Source organism: Aquila chrysaetos, chromosome 21 (genome assembly GCF_900496995.4).
Source record: "Aquila chrysaetos chrysaetos chromosome 21, bAquChr1.4, whole genome shotgun sequence".
NCBI classification, from domain to species: domain Eukaryota; kingdom Metazoa; phylum Chordata; class Aves; order Accipitriformes; family Accipitridae; genus Aquila; species Aquila chrysaetos.
In genome coordinates, this window is record NC_044024.1 from 7,770,074 (window position 1) to 7,793,610 (window position 23,537).

A 23,537-nucleotide genomic window follows, 5' to 3' on the forward strand; every position below is an offset into this window, starting at 1 on the left:
TGCCGGCGGCGGAGCGCTGCCGCGGGGCATGGCCCTGGCCCCGGCCCCGGCCGTGGGGGCCGGTCCCCCGCCGGGGGGCACCTCGGCCGGGGAGATGGAGCGCTACTACTGCCTGCTGCGGGCCGCCGCGCTGCTGGAGGCCGCCGCCGCCGCCGGTGAGTCCCGGGGGCTGGCGGACCCCGAGGGGCCGGGGCGGGCGTCGCAGGTGTCCGGGGACCCCGCGGGTGGCGAAGGCTTTTCCCCGGACATCCCTAAGGAGCCGGGAGAGCTGGAGCCCGGCAGCGGGGCGGTGGGAGCCCGCCCGGTGCTCGGCTCCCCGCCGGCCGGCGCCGGGCTCTGAGCGGCGGCCGCGGCTGGCGGGGCGCAAAGGCGAGGCGGGCAGATGCGTTGGTGCTCGAGTATTTTTTTTGTTGGTGCTGCCGAGGAGGCGGCCTCTGGCAGGGCTGGTCGCGGGAGGGGTGCCGAGCGCTCGGGGGTGTCACTTGTTTCGGTGGGTTGCGTGACCGGCGTAGAACGGCCTCGGTTTTTTAAGGAGAAGCGGTTTCGCCTTGGGCTGCCGGCGTGTCCTTCGTGCCGTTGGAACGCGTGGCTCAAAAGGCGTTTTGAAGGAAGGAGATTGTTTTCGGTGAGCGGAAGGCTATTTGCCAGTGCCGGTCCCCTTCGCGGATTCCCCGTGGCCGAAACTAAAGGAGTCTTCCCTGGGAAGTTGCATCTTAGCCTGATGACTATGGTGTGCCCTTTCCCAGTATCTGAAGTAGAAAAGCAGTGGATGCGCGTAAGGCGTGTGTCCCTGTTAGACACCCCCTCATCCCTCCCTCATTCCTTGGTCCTTAAACATCGCTTAATCCCAGGCTGCGCTGGGGATGGCACAGAGTTGTAATGATGTCGCTGCGGTTATATGGCCGCACACCCTTAATGTGAGAAGCAAATGCAATCTGATCCCTTACCCTCAGGCTGTAAGCTGCTCTTGTGCTTCAACTGTGTTTCCTTTGATGGACAATGATCTGCTCATAAACTGTTCGGAGGCCTGACTGTTTTGTTATTCTGTTTTCTTGGGGGGAGAAGAGGTTTTTTTGCAGAGAGGTCGTTCATAATCCAGGAGAGGTAGTAGCATCTTGGGGGACTCCATCCTCGCTAGAGGATGCCTACCTTGTCAGGAGGCGAAGGCACTCATCAGTCCTTATTTGTTCACAGCTGGCAGAGCGCTTGGAGCCGTGCCAGGCACAAAAATGACACACTGACCCAAAAAAAGCTTCCAGCCTAATTCCGGTTTCCTTGACCTCTTGGCAAAGCGCAGTTTGGGGTGCGGGAGGAATTTATCTGGGGGTAAGTCACAGGTGAGGACTTCACCAATGCGTCACCTGCTTCTCAGGAGCTGCATGTGTATGTGCTCTTCTGGGATGATGCCCACCACAGCACCTTCCACTCTGCTGTGGGCTGTGCTGCCCACCGGACCCGTGCTGACCTCTTTGTTTGCGCACACCCTGCAAATCGGGTAGGAAAATGTAGGCAGGGGTGATGGTGGTCAGTTAGCGAAGGACGCTACTTGAACAGATGTGGTTAAAAAAAAGTCTGATCCTCCCGGTGCTGGTGTCGGCGATGAAACACCCACGCTGCTTGAAGAGGAGCTGGGTGACACGGGGATGGGGACACAGATGGTGAATGTTTTCTGTGAACGAAGTAATGGAAACCGGGTGAAAGCGGGCAGCAGGTTTCTCGTGAGCATGAGCCCTGTCTTCTAACCAGCTCTTGGCAGATGACCTTTGTATTATGCTCATACCAAATCAAAATATCTCCACAAAGGCACGCTTGTGTCGTTATAGCTGCAGGATCTGGACACGTGATTTGGCATCTACATGGATTCTTAAAATGAGATATTGAAAAAGATACAAAGTTGAGTAAGGTTCCCCAAATCATGAGATTAAAAATAAATCAAAAGGTTTTTTTCCTCATCGCTGATTTCTGAGCGTTCAGCCTGATCTGGGACCATGTTTTAACTGTTTCCCTTCACGCATCAGTACTGGAAACTTGTCGGTCCGTTCTAGTAGAAGGTGATGTTCCCCCCGTATCTGCCTTGCGGTGAGATAGAAGCCTATTTAAAATCCAAGCCTTTTACAGCCATTCTCGTCTCTAAAATAGCTTGGGCTCCCTCGGAGAGCTGCCGGAGTACAGGGCCAGCAGCCTCCGAAAGCTCTGCGCCACTATCGGTCCAGACCCCTTTGGGTGGACCACGGAGGAGTAGTAGTCTGGGAGCAGTCAGTAGTACGTGGGACGTGCTTCCTCTCCCTACATCACATTTGCTACAACTGCAGCTTAATGGTTTATCATTCATTTACCAGGACGAAAGTGAAGTGACAGCAGGGCTGTGTGGGAGGGAAGCAACTGAAGTGTAAAATATGGTGGGGGAAAGAAAGGGCCTTCCAAAGCGCTGTCTTTGCCACTGAACTGGAGGATGCTTGGAGACACGGAGCTTCCGCCGTGTGCCTGGAGACGGGGAGTTCAGAGCTCGGGCATGGTTGCTGGTCATGCTGCTGGTAGGAGCCTTTTGTTAAAGTCGGTTTTGGCAGGGAGGACTTGCGAGGAAATCCCAGAGCCACAAACCAGGCGAGTGCCCTCAGCCTTGTCCTGCAAACGGGCAACTTCGTGCTGACTGACACGTGTCACCCTGACGGTGGTCGTTTTGGCATGTGTGATGAGCACCGCTCGGGTCCCACACTCCTCGGCTCGCTCCGCTGCCAAAGCCTCTATCATCTCATCCGCCAGCTTCCCTAATGCAGTAGAATTGAAGGCCGTTGCAAAATTGGGGGCAGAGGAACACGAGCGCGAGTTGCTGCGGCGGCAGTGGCTGGATAGGGCTGCCTTGTCTTCCGAATCCCTTTTCCCCCCGGGTGATGCTAGACGTGGATTTTCAGCAGGGCTGAGTCAGGAGCTCCCCGGGGCAGAGTTGTTCCCTGGGAACCCGCACCGGCTGAGCCGCCTGCGAGGTGCAATTATCCATTTGCTGCTCCGTGGGTGTCTGTCCAAGGGCTGGGTGGTGTGAGACAGACGGCGAGCGCCAGCGATATCCTCCCCCCTCGCACTTTCCATGCCACTGACCTTCTCCTGCCTCAGGAAAGTGGTTAGCTGGATTTGGAGATGTGCTTTTGCTCAACAGGGGAATGCCGGAATTGAGCATTTCCATTTTCGATTCAGGAAAAATTGTTTTTAGTTTCCCTCACTTTGCAGCAGAGTTTCCAGGTGATGCCATTGTGGCAACCTGGCTGTACGATTTAGTTTCCTGGCTATATGGGCTATGGAAGCAAATAAATTGTTCCAGTGACTTCAGTGAACTTAATTCCAGGTTCCTAGGCAGGTAATGGAGCCCAAGGATTTACTGCTGTTACATCTCCCAGGAGTTACCTTGTGCACAAAGCTGGAATTTGGCTTGGAAAAAACAACGCTTGCATAGTATTGCATGATGGTGGGAAAGTTGTTGATGTGTGTATGGTTTTTTTTGGCTTTAGAAGTCTTCTGTGCTGAATGGGCTCTGGTTTGGAGGCTGCTGATGTTGGCTGGGAAGGTGTGTACTGGTGACAGATGCTAAACATGCCTTCCCCTGCACAGCTGGCAAACGTGCCCCGGTGCTGATGGGCAAACACCTGCAGATGCTTTCCTGAGTCTCTCGTAAGGGTGGAGTGACTGGAATAGGAGAAAATTAGAAGAACGTTGGAAGCTCCTAAGTATTGGAAATGCAAGAAACTAGATTTTCTCAACTCCCACGCTGCGTTTGAATCTACAAGGGTGGGTGTTGAGAAACTTTTATTGCGTTTCTTGCAATAGACGTAAATTCATGTATAGTCGAGCTGGCTTTTATCTTTGCCAGTTTTTGCTTAGTTTGGGGTGATACGAGAAGATGGTTTTTCTGATTGGACGTGGAAACATCAGAGCATCCAGTATTTTGTTCCCTCACATTAGCAGATTAGCCACAGCAATAACAGGAGATAACACGTGAGCCCGGTTGCCATTCAGTTTACATTTGCTTCGCCTTTTCTGAGCAAAGCTGCCACAGTTTACCAGCTGTTAAATCTAAATTGGAAGAGATCCCCCCCCCCCAAAAATCCGTGGTCGCCAGCACACAGGGACACCCTGGACCTTTTAACCTCCCCTGAGCATCCTCCTCCTCGCTGGCCGCATGGCTCAGCCCCAGCTCCCAGGGACCCTTCTGCTCAGTCCAGCTCCCAAAATTGTATCGAAGGATGACGTTCCCATGCGTGTGGGATCCGTAGCTGGCTGCGCCTTGTCCTGCTGGCAGCAATGGCCCCGTGGTCAGCAGGAATGAGGTTTTGCCGGTTTTGTGTGTCAGTGAGTGACCGCAGCTGTGCCATGCCGGTGCCCTGGGCGCTCCTGCTCCTTCGCAGCCAGCATTCCCCTGCCAGCGGTTGCTGGAGGGATGCCTGGGAGCAGAAAGCTCCTTTCCCTGGGCTCGCAGGCTCGGCTGCAGGGCCTGATCCAGGGTTTCTCTGCACACTCCTGGACACGGTGCCATCCGATCCCTCTTTGGCTGTGCTGATCAGCTCCTATCGTAAGGTGATGATTCGGCTGGTCCCGTGAGGACATTCCTCCGTGGGACGGGCGTGCTGCCTGATGATGGTCCACAAGCCTGGACTGTGCTGAGTTAACATTTTCTCCCTATTTCTTATCTTTTTTTTTTCTTTCACAGCAGTTTCTTTTGCATTTTTCCTCTTATCCTCAGCGTATATACATCTAAGCCTTTTGAAAAGGTCATTCTAGTTTTTCAGAAGCTTCACTTTTTTCTTTTGCTGTATGGTTTCTTAGCCAAGCACGCTCCCAGGTTTGGGTGATGGGGATGTGTGTCTGCGCTGAAGCATCGACTGCAGATAAGCCCCAGAAGGCCTCGGCGGAGAAGCACCACCACTAGGTCAGAAGCGAGGACCATCTGGTGCCGTATCCTACCTCCTACGCTGTGCCGGAGTGGGTGCTTGGGGAGAAGTAAAAGAAAGAGCTTGCGAACAGAGTGAGCCTTTCCTTAAAATATCCTCCCCAGTCTGACAATGGATAATTTAAGGAGTCCTTGAATCTGGCATGGTGACCAACCTGTCACGCCTAGCGATGGACTAACCGTCCTGGGGCTTTCCACAGCCTTTTTGAATCCCTAGGTGTTTTTGATGTGTTTCTGCCTGGCGCGACTGCCTCGATTTCCCACCTGTGACACGAGATGATGCTCCTGGAGAAGTTTAAATCATGATTTTCGCTGGGGCACGCTCACATGCAGGCAGTTAGTGCGGCAATTCGGGAAGAGGGAGTCTGCGTTCGTGCCCGCGTGGCTGTGGAGGCTGGTGGCCGTACTGGAGAGCCGGTGCCGGCGGCCGTCCCGCACGGGGCATGGCTTTGCAGGGGCCGGGTCCCTTTGAAACGGTGGCATGGTGGCTGCTGCTGTGCGTCTGTCCCGTCTGGCTCTGAAGGAGGCATTTTCCTGCTGACCCGCCTCCGTAGCGAGCTCTCCGAGGGCCACCCGTGCATCGCTGGGCTCCTGGCAGCTCCTGGGGTGGCCCCGCTGCCACCTGTAGCCTGGGGACCAGGGTGTGCTGCCAGCACCTGAGACACCAGCTCCCTCTAAATACACCCTGTCTGTCCACAGCTCCCACCACCTTCCTGGGGTGCAGCTCTTCCCGTGGCTCTACCATTCCTTGCCCCCCCCGTATTGCACTGATGCTCTTCCCGGGAGGCGTTTGAGACGGCAGCTCAGCCACCCTGTAGAAGCGGGTTTTGCAAGTGCCTCTGCCAAGTCGAGGATTTACTGAGAGATTCGTGTGTGGCCGGTGGAGGTTTGCCATCAGGCTATTGACAGAACTGGCCGAGGAGCCACATCATCTTCCTCGGGATCAATACATCACGTCTTCCAGAAAAATAGGCATTTATAAACCTGATCTAATTGCTAATCTTTCCCTCCAAATGAAAACCTGGTTTCGACTGGCTCTAGTTACGAAGCGGGTCCCTGCGGGCTGAGCCCGGAGCTTGGGGGGATGCAGATGCTCCCGTGCAGCCCCCGGCCGCAGCGGGGTGCGAGCCGTCCCCGCGGGCAGGGGCGGACAAAGGGGCTTGCAGCAGTCAAGGGTATTGAAGCTTTTTGCCATTAATGTTTTAATGGGTCTTTTGTGTCGCTCGCTTGGCACGGGGAATGGCTGCACCACCTGGAATTACAAGCTGTTGAATGTGCCAGGTTTTAGTGCAGCAGCAGAAGTTGTTCTTATGCTGAGACGGCTAAAGGTGAATTTTCTCCATGTGGTTCCTCTGGACAGCAACAGTGCCTCGTCTTTGTAACAGGTACCGCCGGTGACAAGAGTGTATATGTGTCAGGGCAGGATGCGTGAGCAGCTGAGCATGGTTTTGGTACGTACGAGGGTGTGTGCAGCTCAGAGTTGCTGTTAGAAATGACTAATGATTACATACATAGCTTCTGCAACGTACCTGAGATCACTTGCAAATGCAGAAGAGGACCACAGCGGTTTTTGCACTTTGCACAATCAAGTCTCTGTTTCTTTAGCAGCTGAACTTCTTGGGTGTGGAGAGAAGGAAATTTGTTCGATGCAGGGTATGCTTTACTGCAGAGTATTCCTCACATGGGGAAAAGGTCCCCACAGTTCTAAATCTGTGGCCAGGCTGTCACCTCAGCTATAAAGGTGTAATTGCAAGGTAAGGCTGTTAACGCCCCTGTGCTCTGCAGCTTTGGATGACTTCGGTGGAACCGAGTAGAAATGCCTTTTTTTATTAGCAGGCCCCTCTGGTTTTCTGCCCTATGGGTCTTTAGAAGTCCTTGGTGTGGCACCTGCGAGCCCCTGTGAGCCAGTGTGCTGCAAATTCACTTGTTGGGAAAAAAGATCCCTTGGCCTCAGGTCCCCAGGGAGGAAGCCACCGAGTCCTGGCTGGTGGACTTCACGGCCGATCCCAAGACTTTCAGTTCGCTGGTGCATCCAGAAACCAGTCCCGTGGGTTGTGGAGACCTTTTCTTTGCCCAGCTGTCCAGGTTAGTCCAACACCATCCAACGGTTAGTTCAACAGGGTTTTTAATAGCCGTCCTTCGATGCCAGCTCTTGCACGACCCGTATGGACGTGGACACCTACAACGGCCTGATGGATGGGGGCTGCAGGGGGCTTTTCTGCTCCTGTCATCAGACACGCTCATGGCCCTTTGCTCACGCCGTATCCTGCCGGCGCTTGCGCCTGTTCCTGTTTGCAAATGAGGAACTGAAGCCATGGGAGACGCGATTTGCTCCCGGCTACCAAAGAGTTTAGTCTCAAAGCCAGGAAGCAGCCTCAGGACCTTGGCTGTCGGTTCCCTGCTCGGCACAGGTCCTGTAAAGAAGCTTTTGGTGAATACAGCAGGCCTTGCTGAGGAGCACGATGTCCTATTCTCCGCCACACGTTCTCTAATGAACGTGCAGTTCAGCGCGGTGTCTCCATCAGCATCCTGCTGCCTGGCCAGCCGCCAGCCCCTCCTGGCTCCGGTTCCCACAAACTCTGTGTAAACGCCTGCTCTGCCTGTACGCAGCGTCGGATCCTGTTCCCGGGCAGGTACGGAGGAGGATGGAGAGGCAGGAGGGTGGATCCGGTGATGTGGAAATTGGAATCCTACTCCAGGTGTAAGCTTGTTGGGGAAGGCACCGCTTGGAGATCGCGCAGGTGAGGCACGATCCCCGGGCAGATCCGGGTTGAAGCGGTGCCCGGGCAGTAACAGCCGGCGTGCTCCTGCCCTGCTCCTTCCCCGCAGCCAGGGACAGGCGCTTTGTCTCTGGGCACCGTGCTGTTGGACAGGCTTTGTGTAGACCTCATGCAAGCCTGCCGTTCACAGCGGGGCAGTTTGCAGACAGTATAAAATAGTATTTTTTTCTCTGATAACTCCCTCTGTCTTGCTTTCTGGACATGGTGTGCTGATAGGAAGAATGGCGATGTTTCTTGTTGTGTATTGGGTTGAATCCAAAGTCTTTTGAAATTGCTCAGTGCGAAAGCAGGGTGAGGCTCAGCCACTCGCCGGCTAGGACACACAGCAGGGCGATGGAGACTTGGGTTTCCTGCAGCAAGCTGGGGCCCTGACTGCTGCTGTCAGATGCATTCCTGTCATTTTTCCTGGAGGAGCTCTTTGGCTTTTGCAGATAATTAAATTTCAAGTGAAACTGTTCCCCTCATCCAAAGCGAGTGCCCCAAATGATGGGCTGCAGGGTCACTCCTTCTGAGTGTTTCGAGTGGGTATAGCAATCCGGACTGAAATAAGGGGACAAACTGCAGGGTGGTGCATTGGTCTTTCTCCTCAGATACAGGACTCTGTTTCTATTCTTTGCCCCAATGAATATTTAATTTTGCAACATGGAGCAACTTCAGCAGGAGAAGCTGAAAGGGCTGCCCTCTGCATCGCACTGGGTCCACGGTTGGGGTACTCTGCTCTAAGGGATTTCTGTTCCCACTCCTGCACAAAGCAGATGAGACGGGCATGACTTACTCCTCACGCCCAGCCTAGCTTGTGCTCCATGGGCTGTTCTGGGAGGCTCGCACCGACGCTGGCCTCGGGCAGGGGTGCCTGTGGCAGCTGGAAGAAACCCTGCTCATTGAAACTCCCCGAGCACCAGACCTTCTTGCAAACGCTGTTGGTTTACGTAGGTCCGTGTTACCGGCGTCGTTAGCCTCAAAGGAACTTCTGGAGGCAGGTGGGTCTTCTGGCGGTGGGACGACCTGAGACAGATGCTGGCTGATGACCCCAGTTAGCCCAGAAGGTCACTGGGGGAAGTGGAAATAGGCTACAAATGTGCTGATTTGCAGGCTTCCTTGACACCAAATAAATGCTGCTTCGTTGGGTGTAGATGTCCACATGGACAAGCAGATCATGGAGAAGCTCAATGTGATCCTTTACCCTTTTCATTTGATTTACTTCAGTTTTGTTTCCTAGACTACGGCAGCAACCCTCACATGAAAAGCTGCTATTCTTCATTTACAACAAAGCCATCTCCAAATGGATTTTATAGATGCAAACAATATTTGGTCAGTGTTGTGAAGTTTAAGGCGCTATTACATCAGCTTGGCAGACGTGTTACACAGCTGCTGTCTGCAGATGCTGTGGGCCTGCGAAGTTTTGAAAAGAAAAGAAAACAATAGTTACCAAAGAGCATAGCACTTCAGAGTTTAATTGAGTTTTACGACAGGAATTTGGACTCGGACTGTAGCTATCCCCTCTCTGAATGTCACTGCAGACCTCCACCGTACGTCAAAGTCCTGCTGTGCTTGTATCGCCTCGAAGGGGAAGCTCGCTAACAATAAGCATCGTTCTTACAACTGCAGTCTGTGCAATGGCCTTGAGATACAGTCCTATGGAGAGGACCTAGAAAAATGTTCTGGACTGTGTAAACCAAATGATGGGAACAGGACAGATTCAACAGGGTTCCCTGCTGAGCCACATTAGTTTGTCTCAGAGGGGTAGGGAGCTCTGTATTTCCCCTTTGTCTTTTCCCTGCTTGGCTTCATGTGTCCTCCAAAACTCTGTGTCATGGCAACGATCTCCTCCGTAGAGGAGTCTCTGAATGTAATAATTGCAGCAGCATTTTATAAATATCCAGCTTAGAGCCTATATAAAAATGTTACTACGCTGTTCTGACAATTTATCGTCCAGATGATGCTTCTTTTAGTAAGACCCTAAAGCCTGAGGTCATACCAACTGTGTGGAGTTAGCAGCGTAGTTTATAAAGTGCTCTGGGATGCTGTAACATGGGGGGTTCAGGCTTGATTTTATAACAGCACAGCTCCATTCTATAGCAGCTGATGATCACAAAGCCTCTTTTTAAGAGAAACGAGTGGACTTGCATGAAACCTTGACTTCCTCCGCCTTGTGCCAAGTGAGATGCAGGCTGGCCGTGCTGTCCATAGCCAGTGCTGGGCAGTACCCTGGGGTCTTTTCTGTACTGTCCCAAGAGTGTCCTTCAAATAGGAAATCCCCAGTTTGCTAATGAACATCAACTGAAAGCCTCGTTTGAGAGGCGGATATCTTTGGTGCCCCACTGCCTTTCACTGCTCTTTTTCCAGAGACTAGTATTTGAGGACAGAGGTCACGCTTCTGTGCAGGATTTATAGTAACATCCAACTGACGTGCCGCAGGCACAGCAGCACGCTTGTGAATTCGATGCCAGCACTTGATTTTTCCCTAACGTGTGCCCAGGAGGTTGAGTGCGATGGCCAATGCAGAGCGAGCGATGAGTTGGCCAAGGAGCGGCTCTCACGGGACCACAATCAGCCTGTTGTTGTGCCTCGACCTTACCAAAGGGCAGCCGTCCTGCTCCTCCGTCGCTTCTTGGATTCTCCTACCCCTCAGGAGATGGGGAGGGTTTGTAAGGGAAAGGCTCCCTGAGCCTTCACTGCCTGAAGTAAATTCCTCCCACCTCGTTTTTCCTCAAATGAGTTATTTTGGGTGCTCAGCTTGGGAATGCTCGGAAGGGCCTGATTTCCTGAGGGTGCTGAGTGCCCTCTTCTGAAAATGGCATCCCTTGAGAGGCAAGAAACTCAAAGTCATAAGGGTGCTGTAGGAATCTGAGTCTCCACCTTTGTGCCAAAGTCAAGGGTGAAACTTTCAGTGGAATAAAATGGTGGGAAGCAGGGTCCTTGCTGGAAACCATGACTCCCGAGCGTGGTGGGAACCCCCATCCTACCGTGCTTTGCCCCTCAAACCCAAAAATGCCGGGTCCACTTGCCGTCGTGGCCCAGCAGTACCTGCTTGGCTGGCAGGCTGTGCGGGACGGGGGTTGCCTGCGCCCACGTTTGCAGAGGGCACGGCACAGCGAGTCTTACTGCGGCCCCCCAGCACAGGTGGGATTAAAACATCACTTGGTTTTTGCACTTTCCAGGATGATCGTTGGGAAATTACAGCTAAGAGAGATGTGAGAGAATAAGCACCAGGCTCTGGGGTTAGAGAATGCATTTTTGAGATGGTATTTCTTTTCTGGAAAGCAAAGTTTGAAAATATCAGTGGAAAAATGCTACTTTTTTTCCAGCTGTGGTTGTCTCCGGCTTAGTTTAAGGCTGCAAGTTGTTAGGTCGTTCTCAGTGAGAAAATATCTTGTGAAACTTTTTAATTAACTGATTATTTTTTTTTTAACCATGCAACGGTTAACCCCCTTTTCCCAGCCTGTTCCCTGGACAGCTATCAATAAACCAGCATTTCCCTCCTGTATCACTGCAGAGCCAGAAACAACAGCTGCATTTACTGTAAACCTGTAACGGTGTTTGCTTTTACTGTTGAGCGCCTGAGTCACGTGCGGGCGTTATAGCGCAGGGCAAAACTTTGCCTGGCTTGCCCGTGGCCGCATCTTCGGGGAAAGCGGTTGGCAAGGGTAGGCAAGGTGACCTGGCTTTGGGGACAGGCTTCATCCCAACTGCAAATGCAGACAAGCTGCTGAACAGCCCCACACTTTTCTGTGCACAGCCGTGGGCCCTTGTCTTGTATTTTCAAAGACCCACATGTTCAAGATCATCTGCTTCATGTGTTGGAGCTCATTAAGTTATTAGATGTGATTTTTATCGGTATGAAACCACTGAGCTGGAAAAAAAAAAATCAGTTAAGAGAAGAAACCTATTGCCACTGCTTGTCCTCAAGTTAGGTGAAGCAGTTGAATGAGAGCGAAATATTTGAAATATCTTTGCAAGACAAACTCCTTTCTTACCAAGACCAATTCTGGGGCCTGTTAAAATCAAGAATGTTTCTGTAGATGCCAGTGGGACTGAGGCTCGATCCTTAACAAACAAAAATAACATTTTTATCTACAAGAGGAAAAAATAGCAGCGCGCGCATAGGAGAGCGGAGAGCAGCCCGTGGCCGGTGGGGACCGGAGGAGGCAGAGGACCCCCCACCTCGTCCACCTCAGGGCTGCTGGGCTGCAGCTCCATACAGTCGATTAAAGGCCTGAAAAATCCTTAGACAAAGCAGAAGTGACCAGAAAGCTTTTGGAAAAAAGTGAAATAGAATAAATATTGATTACGCTGGAGTGTGCTGAAGTATGCAGCCTGTGTGATGTAAAACAGCCAAAAGATTATTCCCTAGGACTAACTCTGTAAAATAATCAGTGTTTAAAATTTGATTATCAGAAAGCACAGGACTTTAATCTGTATAGATGTGCTTTAAAACATTTATTTGCAGGAACAAGGATGTTTAATTTTTAGCTATCATTCCATTTATAGATAATCCAGAAAAATGTCTACCAGCTATAAGCTCCTCTCGTGTTTAGTCAGTCTGTTTTTTGTTTCCTTCTCCCAGGGAAAGGTAAAATTATGTATATTGTTCCGATGTGCTTCATTGCCACTGAAATGGTCAGTGTGCTAAATCTGGTATTAAAACAGCCTCTACCATTATTTAATTAAAAAGAATTCTAATAACCGAACATAAGAACAACAGCCTTTCCAGTGCATGTGGCCCTGTGCCAGGTGAAAACATGGTTTCAGAAGCATATTGGCTCAAAATTAAAGACTCTTAACAGTCTGAAAACCCACCCTCGTTCCCAGTGCAGCAGCCTTGGACGCTGCTGTTCCCGGTGGAAACCTCAGTCCCTTACATTGCCAAGGCTAGGAAGCACTGGGGGAGTTTGCAAAATAGGGGAATAAAATTGGTAACTCCAAAATATAAAAATTAACATTGGATAGACCCTGTTGAGGGGAGAGCACTCAAACTCCCAGGCAGTGCTCCTTTAGTACATTTGATAGAATACATTTGCTGCTGACTGATGGCATTTGCCCTGTTAGAGTCATTAGAAACCTTGGTTTCTAGGAGAACCTTATATCCTTTGTTACAAAATTTCATATATAATTTAGGGAAGCTGCACTTGGTTCAAGTCCCACCTTTGGGTTAACGCATTGATAAACGGGTTTGCTTTGGATTTTTGCTTCCTTTTTGACTGCTGCTTTTGCTTTTTTTCCAGAAACCGCAATACCCATCTGTGCAAAGGACATCAGTGATGATTTGATGAAAGAGTTTGCTTTTCTTTCTGGTGAGTATGGTGAACTTCTCCAGGGTCTCTCTCTCTGTGCAGTAATTAAATACTCCAGACGAACTTCCGCACTATTTGGCAAAATGATACTCCGCACGGGATATTATCCATCAGGTAGTCTCCAGTGCCACTAGAAATGTTGTTAATAAAACATTGAGGCAGTTTGAAAGAGCATACTAGGTTTCTGTCTCAAGCCATACTGTAAAATATTCTTACCTTCAAACACTCAATGCATTAACAAGCATTTTGCTTTGAAATGTATTTCTGTAGGTTCCAGACCAGCGTGCTGATTTGTCCTTGTATTTCTGACTTCTTTTGCTGTGCCATGTAAAGTACGCTCAGTAAATAAAGGAAATACCTGGTACCTAACACGTTTGTTTCTACCACCTGTGCGTGTGTGTTGGGCTTGAAATCGGAGGCAGGGTTTGGCCCATTTTTGCTACTCTGGTGATCTAAAAAAACCTCTATAATGGCGGCAGCGTGTTTTCTGACCTGACTGGTGGACCTGGGCTTTGCTGCTGGCCCTCCTCAAAAGCACGGCCAGGGAAGCATCCTTGTCTTTATTCCAGGTGGCCGAGGGAAAGACAAGGCTTGGATTATCACCCTCCCCGACAACGCTCGCTTCAACGAGGTGCCCGAGGAGATCGTATCTAAAGTCTTAACATACCTAACGTCAGTCCCGAGGTATGTGGCTCCCTTCTAGCTCTTGCCTGTGATGGAGAGAGGTGTTGGTCTGGGCCAGGCAGGGGGTCTTCAGGGTACTGCCACGCGCGGGGGTGAGGGGCGTCTTCAGCTCTCGGAGCGAGTAAGAGGGAGAAGGCGAACGATGCAAGCCCTTATGGTGTCCAGGCGTGGTATTTAGTGTGCCACTTAACTGCAGAGTAAAAAATGGACATCACCCCTATGACTCGTCAGCCTGTGCGTATCATAAATTTAGTTTATTATGTCTCTAATTAACAGCAAGCTTTCCTTAAGCTTTGACATGTGTCACTGCTTAAATATGCCATACCACTGCAGAATAATATTTTGACATGTACAAATAGAGAGTCATTACTGTGGAAAAAGAGAAATATAACCAGAGGAAGAGACTAATTACAGGAACAAACCGTTTGGGGTCCCCATTACACGCCATGGCTCAGCAGCGTGCCGCAGCTCCCATTACCCGCCTGTGTCTCAGGGGTAAGCGGCTGACAGTCTGCCTGTGCCACATACAGGGCTGTACACTTAGATTAATGGCCCTCCTATCTCTTGCTGCTGAGCCTGGTGACTCAGTTACCTGGAATGCTTAGTTTCCTTGAATAATGCCTGTTTTGGCCAATTTCTTCCTGCAGGGGTGAGCAGGTTGACAGCAGCTAGATGGGAGCTTTCCATCAGCGGCTGCCTTGGAAGAAGTACCCTGTGTTTAGCCACCTCTGCAGGAAAAAAAGAGAGCCTCTGGTTCCTTTGTCCGCTCTTGGGATGGACTCTGAAGTTTCGTGGGCTCCTGGCCGACAGAGCACTGTCCCAGCACGGCCAGGAGCGTGCCGTGGTGAGTGCCGGCCAGAGGGGTTTCTCCTTCGTGCTGTGCCGGCGGCCCGTGTCTGTGCATCTGCGCTTCCCAGCTCTGCCCGGTTTGTCCAGGGCTTCTTATTTCATATGAGTGTAAACACCCTGGCATTAGCATGATGAGCAGTCTTGCTGTCCCTGTAATAGGTCAAACTCAATCAGGAAACTAATGAGAGCTGTGAGCTTGCTGGTGATTCAAACATGTTCAGCATATTATTAGTAAAAGCTCTTTAATCATGCTTCTCTCCTCCTTCTACCACCATAACAGCCTGCCTCAACACCTGACCATCTCAAAAACATGTACTTTTTAACACTTTGGAGTCGAAAAGGCTGTGGTGTCGGGGAGCAGGGAAAAGCATCACCTGGGTGAGGGTGGAAGGCGTGTGTCAGCTCCGGTACCCCTGGGTACGCGTTCCTCAGCGGCATCCCATCATGGGATCAGAGCTCAGACTTTGGGCCAGAAAGTCCCTAAAAGAGGTAAATATTTGACGTGCATGTCAGAGTTAGCTGTGGATGCATCAGTGCCTCCCTACCACATACCTATGGATGGGTATGGGCATATCAAAACTACACACAGAGTGCCTTTCCTATGCAACCAGTAGGAAGGGCTGTGTATTGTCCTACTGATACTAGTCTGAGGAAACCTCATGGGAGGTCAGGTTTGTAGTATTTTGGGAAGCTGAATTTCATGAAGCATTCTTCTTCTGGAAATAATTGTTAGATAAAGGAGATGGATGCTGTAAGCTACTCTTTGCTCTGCAAGGTCAGTGCATTAATAACAGAGCCAGGAGGAAGGCGAGTCTTCTAGGCAAGTTAATTTTACTTTAGGATTCCTGGGAACCATGCTGCAGGCAGCAGGCAGCTGCAGAAAGTGCTTGTATGGAAAAATTGTACAGAAAAATAAGTAGCAGGTCCCCACCTTCCGCTCCCTGCACATCGAACTCAAAATGCACGTGGTGGGCTGCCTGCCTGCCTGCCTTCGGGCTGGCTTTGCAGAACAGCACTGTGCGATGGTGTGCTTGAAGGAGAGGCACAGGTAAGTGCAACAGATCCCAGTATGTGCAGATAGGAGACCCTAAGAGTGATAAAGCAGCACTTTATCCAGGCTTGGATTGAAGACTGCTGCAGTGTAGACTTTGCAACAAATGCTGATCTTTTGTGTACCCTAAAAGACTTTATTTCTTCCAAGGTAAGTCAGAATTTCAGTAGAAGCTTTAGGAAAAAAAAAAAACAATTTAAATGAGTTATGGTATATGTAAGATTGTTATTACAAAAAACTGTCCTATATTACAATTAAAGTAAAGTAAAAGAAAAATAATACTGTCTTTGAAAACTAAAAAAGTCCCGCTGGATACAGCATTGGTGCGACCTCACCTTGAGCACTGTGTGCAGTTCTGGGTCCCACAATTTAAGAAGAATGTGAAGGTCCTTGAGTACATCCCAGGGAATGGTGAAAGGGCTGGAAGGAATGTCCTCTGAGGAGCGGCTGAGAACTTTGTGCTTGTCTGGCTTGGAGAAAAGGAGGCTGAGGGGCAACTGCATTGTTCTCTGCAGCTTCCTGAGGAGGGGACGTGGAGAAGGAGGTGCTGAGCTCTTCTCCCTGGGATCCAGCGATAGGACGTGTGGGAATGGTGCAAAGCTGCACCAAGGGAGGTTTAGACTGGAGGTTAGGAAGCATTTCTTTACTGAGGGTGGTCAAACACTGGAACAGGCTTCCTGGAGAGGTAGTTGATGCCCCGAGGCTGTCAGTGGTTAAGAGGCATTGGACAACACCCTTAACAGCATGCTTTAACTTTTGGTCAGCCCTGAATTGGTCAGGCAGTTGGACTAGATGATCGTTGTATGTCCCTTCCAACTGAAATATTCTATTCTATTCTATTCTATTCTTGTTTGACTACCCAGCTTTTCGGTATTTAGACAAGTGCTGCATGTTTCACTTAGATCAGGAAATGAAGTACAAAGTGATTTAGAGCTGTGGCTAATAACATGGAGTAATGACATAGGGAAGGGTGCTCTTGGCTATAAATACCTCTGAATTTAAATATTAGGCAGCGGGTCCTGACAGAGTGCTCTGATCCCACCAGCCGCAAGGAGTCTCTCAGTCCTGTGATAAATCTCACAACTGCAGACTCCAGGATCTGATTTCAAGTCCTCCTGCAAAACATCCCAAGTCTTTATTTTTAGTCTGGTACGTCCTACAACACATACAAAATTAAGGGTAAGAAAAAAAAGTGACAAGAAGCACCCGGAGAGAAATAATCCTTGATCTGGTTATCTGTCTCCATCTTTCTGCTGCTGGATGCAAATGAACTCACCCCTTGCAGCCTTGGTGAGAAAGCATTGATTTATTTTTATTGTCAGTCTAAAAGGTACATCACAGGATTGGAAATCTGATAAACCTGCAAGGCCTGAGTTGCAAATAGTCATGGACTTGCTCCACTAGCCCCAGAATAAATTAAAAATTTCCCACAGTAGGTTTCAAGGCTTTTGGACAGCTGGGAACTTTCTTCTTTGTGCCTGTAAGGGAACTGATAAAAGTAAATTGGCATGCTTAGAAGCTACTCTCTGAATATAACCTTGTCCTGAGTAAATGGCATACTTTGACATACTTCTGTTAACTGACAATGCACTACAGTCTGGCTGCCTTTTCTAAATTACTTGGAATCTGGGGTTTTTCTTCAGGTTTTATTACGATGACAGCAGTGCTGTGTAAACACTTTTTTTTTTTTTCCAATTGCAGCCTGTTGGGAAATACTGTGGGGAGTTGGGGAATTGTTTCTCATAGGACAGAGACCTACCTTTTAAAGTTTTAGGGTGTGCTGAAAAACCAAAGGGTTTTATTTTTACTTCAAACAAAAGGATCCTTTTGCCCTCCTCCCACCCACCTGGGTCATTTAACTCGTGGTGGGGCTGAACAGAGCTGACAGAAACCTGCAGAATCATCTCATGTTGCCAAAACTATTTTAGCTAAAAACTGTTTTGGCCGAAAAGCCGTGCCTGATCCAGCTCGCGGTGTGTAACCTCAGGCTGTATTACATGCGGAAGTTCTGTGTACGACCCACGTGTAAAATACGCTATTCATTTTCTCTGCTCTTTTCTGCTACGCCTCAATGGCAATGTATAAATTCGCATGAAACCTTTGCACTTTGGGTGTGGCGTTAGAGATCCATGAGATATATTTGTAGGACAGCTTGGGAGCTGAGTGCCTCTACATATCCTCAGTCGATTGTTATTATGAGCCAAAGGGAATTTTTTTTTTTTCCCCCCTCAGCACAACTGCTAATTCCTTTTAAATATATTTGTCAAAGGTGTAGCTATCACAGACCAGGGCAGCAAGATGTGCATTGAATGAAAGCTCCTGCACTGGCTTCAAATGTCTTTTTTTTTTTTCGGTAGTGAAGTTGCCAAGTATTGTCTGCCATGTGATACTTCTGAGTAATCCACCATGTGTTTTCGCTTGCCAAACACAAGAATTACTGGAGACGGTGCTTGCGGTAGGCTGCTAGCATGGGGCCATGCCCTCTGCAGATACCTGACCCAGCTCTCGGGAGCCAGCACGTGTACTGGGAGCCTCTCTACGGCACTGAGACGCCTGGATAGGGTGGCGTGGGACATGGCTATCCTGTTTCAGCATCCGCAAAATAAATATTGTAAATATTACTTAAGTATCCTGTAAATACACTCACATCAGAGGACTTGGTTACAAGCTGGCTTACCCTTACCTGTGTGCAAACACGATTCCAGTTTGTAATTCAGACTGCCCTGGAGTGTGTATTGTCACGGCCCGAGCCTGGCCGAGCTGTACCCAGCTGGCCTGGGAAGGCAATATTTGAATTACAGACAGGAGCTCACCTGCGCCTTGGGTCACCTGCCAGACTGGGCATCCCCGGCGCTGCTGGCTCGTTTGGTAAGGCTGGGGATTTCAAAGCAACTTAAAGGATTTGGGTGTCAAAAGGGATGTCGGGAAGCCAAGTGAACCAGAGTGTGTTGGAAAGTGCCTCCCAGCAGTCGCTGTCTCTCCAGCGGGGCATCGGGAGGTGCCGGGGAAGCCCCGACAGCCCGTTTCGGCACCAGCTCCCCCTGCCAGGCTGGCATCACCCTTCCCTGGCTTGGTGTCGCCTCTCTTGCCTTGTGCCAAAACAAGCCAGGAGTCGTCGCTTGGTTGCCGTAACCCGGGCGAGCGGGCGGCAAGCTCCGTCGGAGGGAAGAGCTCGGCGGTGAGGGCTGGGATGTGCATCTTGGGGCAGTGGCTGGGGGAGGCTGCCGGCCACCCCCGAGCTGCTCGGCAGGAGCACGGCTGCCTCCGACCTTTGCAGAGTCCTTCTCGAGACCGGTGCGGGTTTCAAGGGCAATCTCTTGTCTCCACCGATCTGTCGTCTCCATCTGTCGTCTCCATCAAAGGTGATGCTTAACCCTGGGCTAACAGTAAGGTGGGCTTCCCAAATCTCTTGCCGGAATCTGCTCGGGGAAATTTTTTCAAAGGAAATTTTGGCAATTGTGGAAATGTCAAAATGTGGTTTGCGTTCTCTGTTCGTGGGTTTGGGGTTTTTTGGGGAACAGAGTCGCATTCCCTCAAAATGTTATCTGGTTATTGGTATTTTCTTGTCTCGTAGTCAACATGACTCTGACACCAAATTTATCCTAATCCTGGATAGAAGATTGGACACATGGACATCGGTCAAAATGACTCTCCAAAAAATAGCAGTAAGTCCTCTTTAATGTTAATTTCTTTTAATGTACTATGTCATCGTGCCCATTATGTATCACTTTCAGAAAACACTGGGAACCAGGAGTAATGATGCTCGTGCTTTCTCTCTAGGTAGTATTTTGTTTTATGGCCCTGTAATTAATTCAGGCATAGCTCTACGCCCCATTTGAGTGCGTGAATGAGCTGTTTGAGTATTAACTGATTCATTTGCTTGTTTTTGTACTTTTTCATAGTGGTTCAAATGTGTTTTGTGCCATGTTCTATGCTTTTGATGGGTGGAGAATTTGGCTTCATATATGTTCTTTCTAGACACTGGTTATTAGTGAGACTATATTTTACCTAATTGTCAGTGACTGAAAGTGTTAGGTTCTTAAAACAGGCTTCATAAGCATTTCTATGTGGGTATGGGTGGAAAAAATCTTTTAAAATGTGTATGTATGCATTCATGTATTTTAAATATCTATTACACATGTTTCTACGCTACACATCATTAGCACATACCCTGTCTGAACATATCTTAAAAGTAAGCTTTTTGCAACTCAGCAATGTGTTGTGTCTTAAGAAATCAGAGTGTGGTATTACAGTAGTGCATGCAGGTGTAGAAAAGTCAGGTTTATAGATGCATGGATAGGTAAGAGCTAATTGATAAATGCTTTCCCAACCAGATTGTGCCATGTGCGTAAGTCAATGAAAATATTCTGGGTGTATTATTATTGCCTTTGTTTCTGCTTATGATTATTGAAGAGTTGAAGGCATTGATCCATCTGATAGAGAATGAAGTAAACAGTATGTACTAAGCAAGCAAGCTCTTACCTGATTCTGGTTAGATCCGATAAAGTTAAATCTTTTACATTAAGTAGTTAATATTGGTATAGCCGAACTTGGCATTAAAAATGTCTGGCTTTGATGGCATTTTGCTGGTAGGCATCTCGTAGAGGGAGGAGAGGGTTACCTTTTTGCAGTGTGCATAAGTTACTGCTGTCAGTACTTTGGGTTTTGATTTTCCTGGATGTTATAAACTGAGTTTCCAAGTATGGTTACCATACCATTAGAGAAGCAGCAGCATTTAAGAAATAGTTCTTTAAAGTGATCATCAAAATTCAGTTCTGGTGCTGGCGTTTGAACAGGTGCTAGTGCTAAGAGCATCCTTTAAGGATGATGTAGTTGGTTTGCATAGTTTGGAAGTTTCAAATGTGAAAAAATCCTGTCCCAATTTGTAGCTTCTACAGAAGTGTCATTCATTTTGTGTTTAATAAGAACATTTAATCATTGTGTGACCTTTGAGCATACACCCTATTTGTGTACCTGTATGCGCTGTGTGTCCACGTAGAGAATTGACTTTGCCTGTAGTATCAGGGCTGTCCATGTAAATAATGCGGAGGTGCTCTATGCAAAGAGGAACGAGAAGCAGGAAACCTGTGTCCACTAAATCTTAAGACTTGGGAATCTTGCCTTAAAAACAAGGTCTGGCCCTAAAGGGCTGTCTTTGTGTCCAGGAGGTGTTTGACTGGACTTGCCTTTGTGCAGCCAACACAAAAGATTCAGTCTTGATTTCTTTCCAATGACAAACCATAAGCCATGCTGCAATAAAAAAAAAGTCTTTTTTTCTGATCTTTGTATAATTTTGGAATAAAGAAGCGCAAATAAGCTGAATTTGAAATACAGAGGGTGTCCTATTTTTTCAGCATATGTATATGCAATTGCAGCTCTGCGGTAGTGCATCTGATCCAGAAAAACGTTGTATCAGACTGTACAGATTTTTGTTTAACTCTTTGTGTATGTCTCTAATTGCATGGGCAAACCAGGCTCACGCCGGTACTGCTTGCTTTGGGAAGCGAGGCCCTGCTGCCGGGGTCAAGCCTCGGGTTTTGGCAGGAGCATCCTTCCTTACTACCCTACCCCCCTCCCAAAAAAAAAAACCCAAACCCTAAACGGCTTTAAAGCGTACCTTTGAGATAATCGCGGGGGTGGGGTGGGCTGGGGGGGGAAGGAAGGGAAGGGTAAAAGCTCTAAGCGGAGATCCCAGTCCTCGAAGGAAAGAGCTGGCCCCGTCTGCAGGATGATTTTTGGCATTCCACCTTAAAACCAAACCCGGCGCTGGGAAGGAGAGCGGGGCTGCCAGCCGGCTGCCTGCCTGCTGCCTGCTGCCTGCCTGCCTGCTCCCTGCCCGCCCGGCCCGGCCTCGGGGGGCGAGCTCCGGGAGCTCCGCGGTTGCCCAGCCCCGTGGCCGGGGCGATGGCCGAGGGCAGCCCGCGGCGGGGCGGGCGGCGGGCCGGCAGGAATGCGGTAAGGCTCCGGGCCCGCCGTGCTGCAGAGCCCAAGGACGGGGAGCGGAGAAAGGGGGGGGGGGGGGGGACACACGGACGCATCGCGGCGGCGAGAGGCCTGTTTTGTACCGGGGGGGGGAAGATGGAGGGAGCGGGAATATCGGCCGGAGCGGTTTTAATTGAGCGGCGCGGGGAGTATTTTTAGGAAGATGTTCCGTGCGGGAGTAGCCGGGTTTTTCTTGCGGGCGTTGGGCATGGGTGTCCTGCGGTGCGCTGCTTCCAGCGCATCCCGAAATGTCGTGGGAAAGGCTTTATTTAGGGCTCTGGCGGGAGGAGAGAGCCGCTCGCGGGGAGGGGGCCCGAGGTAGAATTTGGGCGCCGGCCCCGCTGACAGCATCTTCGGGGGTTAATGATGCAGCCGGCTAAAATAAAGGTAGCGGAGCGCTTTGGAGTTTCATTTTGGCTCTGGGGGAAGTTACGGCTCAAATTAGCAGTACCTGGCGTGGTGTTGTATGACTTTTCCTTTAAGGGACAGCAGAAAGTCATTCGCTTCAGCACCTGGCTAAGGACCGCTAGCCTCGGTCTCCATTGCTCAGAAACAAACTTATTGGCAGATACTACTTTTTCTTTATGTTTATTGATTTCCAAGCTCATGAATGTCCCCGTGAACTGCAGGGAAGAATATTCTGTGAAAACTGAATTCCTAAAATTAGGAAAAATCACATTAAATGCATCAGGGTGAGATGCTCACTAAGGAGGTAATAACGGTGATGATTTCAGTGCACGCCCTTTCTTGTGCTTTATTAGCCCAATTCGTCTATATTGATTATATCAGGGGTCTCTATGTCGTTATAGTTGAGCATGCATTTAAACAGGTTGCTGAACCGAGGCCTTAAGGTATATACACATTTGTGTCCTCAGAAGGGGAAGAATGTTCTGAGCGTGGTCTTTGGTCAGTGAGATAGTTAATAGTAGTGAAATGTTGCCAACTGCCTGATTTAGTGGAATTGCGCTGGTAGTTTTCTGCCCTTCCTGATACGCTGCAGAGGAACAGCAGAGGGCAAAGGCTTTAGAGGGTTCTTTTAGGTGTTTCGTTACATAAACCCAAGTTTGTCAAACGCACAAGATTCTTTGTAGTGTTACGAATAGCAAGAGAAACGTAAGGCAAGATTAAGTACCCTTTTGTCTTTGATTTCTTGAATATATTGTGGGGAAGGGTTTTTTTCCAGCCGTACCTTCAGTATCATTACAGCCCAGTTTGCAGGTAACTTACCTACACTTCATCCCTTAGAAGAACTAGAATTGTAGCAGCGATTAAAAAAGATACAGTCCCTTCAGGAACGTTATCTCTGAGGAATTATTGGTCTATCTTTATATATCTACAGATAGATATGTATATATATATTTTTTAACATTTCATTCTTTCTCTTAAGTCTGTAAGAGGGCACAGGACGTGGTTTGATAGGTGGCTGTCTTTCTGCAAGCTTACTTTTTGGCTTGTTTGTTTTTTCCGTGCTTGAAATAACATTAGGTACCATTTGCAAAGCTGTAGTTCTTGTTTTGTAGCTACTTGTAAGTGCTGACCTTGATCCTATATGTATAAGATCAGATGAAAAATCCCCAAACGCTTTCTAAACTCAATGGAAATCAAATCACCTGTCCTGGAAACCCAGCTACCTCCGAGATGAAACATAACAAGGAACGAAAGGGATACAGCTGTGTGTGTATGGGGCATAAAGTTGTATCAAAGAAGAATTTGCCCCTGTGGCGGCTGTGGCAGAAGGATGCGAGTGCCAGGTTACGGTCTCTTCTTGTATGTTGTGTGGAACATGTTGGCATCCTGCATTCATGAAACCAAAGGTGTCCAAAGGCACCGTCGCTCTCAGAGAGGCGTTTCGCACCTTATCGCTGTTGCAGTGTAATTTTGGCAGGCGGCTCTGCTTGCCTTCTGATCCCTGGTGCATCTTCCTGGAGCTGTGGGTTTCCTGCCCAAGGGCTCATAGG

The 23,537-nt window shown here is 49.3% G+C and overlaps 1 protein-coding gene across 4 annotated transcripts in view; it reads left to right on the plus strand.

The window, feature by feature from the left end:
- Positions 1-23,537, plus strand: part of MCF2 (MCF.2 cell line derived transforming sequence) — a 60,787-nt gene continuing 37,250 nt past the window's right edge. For 3 of the 4 annotated variants that reach the window (XR_003920898.2, XM_029997003.2, XM_029997004.2), the window contains exons 1-4: positions 1-155; positions 12,945-13,013; positions 13,583-13,697; positions 19,172-19,262. Coding sequence is in view for 3 of the 4 variants with exons in the window: in XM_029997003.2 (XP_029852863.1) it covers positions 29-155; positions 12,945-13,013; positions 13,583-13,697; positions 19,172-19,262 (402 nt within the window). In the remaining variant the exon portion in view is untranslated. Of the gene's footprint in view, positions 156-12,944; positions 13,014-13,582; positions 13,698-19,171; positions 19,263-21,389; positions 21,553-23,537 lie in introns of those variants that run through there. The other variant, XM_029997005.2, reaches the window with a different exon arrangement.